This window comes from Lynx rufus, unplaced genomic scaffold (assembly GCF_022079265.1).
Source record: "Lynx rufus isolate CCGP_SWC_20201006 ecotype Redwood Valley unplaced genomic scaffold, mLynRuf1.p SCAF_13, whole genome shotgun sequence".
Lineage (NCBI taxonomy): Eukaryota > Metazoa > Chordata > Mammalia > Carnivora > Felidae > Lynx > Lynx rufus.
This window is the reverse complement of record NW_025814827.1, coordinates 44,489,979-44,492,789: the sequence shown is the minus strand read 5'-3', so window position 1 is coordinate 44,492,789 and position 2,811 is coordinate 44,489,979. Positions and strand designations below refer to the sequence as shown.

Below are 2,811 nucleotides of genomic sequence, written 5' to 3'. Positions count from 1 at the left end.
TTGATGATGTCCTTCTTGTGAGGCTCAGCTGTATTTTTCACAAATAGATTTTATGAGACTCCTCCATATCCTTTCAGCAAATCTCCTTTTCTTCTAGTTAGGTTGAGCAAATTACATGCCCAAATCATTTTCACAAAAAGTACTGTCCATCCATGGTTCCCCTTAGTATGTATCGGAATAGATTTTGATAAAACTACATGCAGAAACACACAGTTATCCCCATAAAATTTTATTTTGGCTATTTCAGTTCATCTAATATCACCTAACATTAACTACCTATCTCAGTATTGTGCTGTTTGCCTATTTGATGGGCACAGCTTATGTGAATTCACATAAAGTGAATATGAACCAGTAAGACGAAGGATAAAATCATGTGAAACAACAATAGAGACGGTGTTCCCAATTGAATCTTTATATAAGCCATTCTTTCAGCTGAGGACCATGGACTGTAGCATTACGCAGAGCGGCAACATGAAAAGTGGATATGATTTGGAGAGCCTAATAGACCTCAGTTTGAGTCTTAGCCCTGCCACTTGCTAGATACTGGGTTTTGAGAAGTTATCAAAATGCTCTAGTCTTCAGTTGCCTATAAAATGGGGATAACAGCACCAAATTTGTGGTTTGTGGTAAAAATTGCTGATAACACTGGGAGTTAACAAAGTTCAGCAGTTAAGAGTACAGGTTTTGGTCTAATCTACCTGTACTTCTATGCCAGCTCTCTTCCTAACGCTGTTCGTGGACAAGTTGGGCTATTTCTCTGTACCTTAGTTTCCTGGGGACTAATAACTGAGCCTGCTTCATGGGGTTGTAGGGAAGATTAAATGAATGAATTTATGTGATGCATTTAAAACAATACGTCATACATGTTGGGCACTTGATAAATGCTAGCTATTATTATTATTGATAGTACAATAGGGCCTGTGATAAATAGATCACTCAGTGAGTGATGTACAATATTACTTATTTTCCTAATGATCTAATGAGAAACAAAGTAGTCAATGTCTTGCAAACATTTGAGTCAGTTTTAGTCTAGAGAAGTAACTTGAATTCAGCAGGTTTGTTTAAAAAATATCTTTAGGGAATTCATTCTAGCTCATAATGTTTCCTGCATTATTTTCTAAGAGCACACACATTATCTGTTAATAATATGCTTGGAAACGTTTTTGCTGGATATCAATCCATTTCTTCCTTGTTTATAGGTTTGAGATTTCCTTTATTCCCCTTAGGCTTTCAAAGATTTTGCCCAATACCTCTCAAACGATGCCTGAAAATTCTTTTTTGTGTTTTAGAAATTAATTTAAATGATCCAGAAGACTTGATTATATTGAAAGCATCTAAATCTTTTCTTTGTATCTTTTCACTTATCCTTTCCCATTTTCTCTTTCCAGTTCAAAAATTATTCTGCCTGATGGAATAATTTCCCTTTCCCCACATGTCTTTTTCAGTTAAAGAACCCCCTGGAATTAGAGGCAGTAGCAGCTGATTTTGTTTTTATTTATCTTCCAACAATGTCCCAACAGGACTGTGAGAGAGAACAAGGTTCCTCAGCTTGGGGTTCCCAGGCTCACTGCATACCTTGCCTGGGCCCCTGAGGTTTTTGTACAGGTCCTCCCACGCCCTTGGCACTGTGTGTATCTCTCAGAAGACAGTAGTACACCGCCGAGTCTTGTACCTGGACTGAGGATTTTGTGATAGGGGAGGTTTTGTCTTTAATATTTCTGCCTCCAAAGTTCTTGCTGTTTTCCATCGTCTCTTTCTGAAGAAATTGCAGAGCTTTGTTGGGGTATTGGACATACCAGAAAAGAGTAGGGTACTGTGTGGATGTGTACGTGCAATTCATGGTCACAGATGCTCCTTCCAAGGCAGTAATTTGGTCTGTCTGTTTGACCGAATTGCCACTGGTTCCTCCTGTAAGCAAAAAACAAAGGGCTTCTTTCATGAATTTGACCAGAGTTCTATCTTTTAGAGAAAGTTTTCATTATTTTGAAATTAAAAAAAAATAATAAAAAAAACCCATTTCAGTAAAATGTACTTACCAAACATTAAGATCAGAATGAGAGAGCCCAGAGAAGAGTTCATTGCCTGTGTGTTTGGTCTACCGGAAGGAGGATTGAAATGGAGATACAAAGGGATCACAGCTGTGCTCAGAATTCATGCATAAATGATGATACTGTTGGCAACAGCGCCTCTGTGTGACAAGTTAATGAACAAATTATAAAATAGTCTTTTTGATTCAAAAATCTGCTCTTCTCACTACTGTCCTCATCTTAAGGGACCAGCTGGGTATAAGTTGGTTCTTTGGTGTAAGGAGAGTTACTACACCTCTAATAAATCTGTTGTTTCTAGGATACATATTCTGAGGGAGAATAACTTCCACTAGAACTTAGACATCACAACTATATCAGTATTGTAGATAAAGTAGTTTCCATTTTTGCCCAGTGTTTATAAACAATGCTGATAAATGTATGCTTACATGAATTTCATCCATACCTCCCATTATTTCCCTAAGATATCGTGCACTGGAAACACGTTTTGGTCAGATGCTCAACACTGAGATGTTAGGCCAAAGCTAAAGGTGAACCTGAACATCAACAAAGTAGAATTAACTTCAGTAGTACAAGAATAAACCCAATTTTGTATTCAAAATTTAATTATTATTATAATTGTATTATTAAAGGCTTTAGCATTCAAATTTGTAAAATTTGACACTACAGTACAGGAAGAATAACTTTTCAGGGCTGTCTATTGTTTGCTCCTGTTATCACTCTATTTCACATTTGCAAAACTTTGTATTGAAAATGCAGTAATGCA

The 2,811-nt window shown here is 36.8% G+C and overlaps 1 gene segment (V, D, J or C); it reads right to left on the bottom strand.

The window, feature by feature from the left end:
• Positions 1–1,484: 1,484 nt before the first annotated feature.
• LOC124508795 (T cell receptor alpha variable 40-like) lies at positions 1,485–2,104 on the bottom strand. The segment is given in 2 exon segments: positions 1,485–1,908; positions 2,037–2,104. Coding segments are annotated over 2 exon segments (387 nt in total).
• Positions 2,105–2,811: the final 707 nt, after the last annotated feature.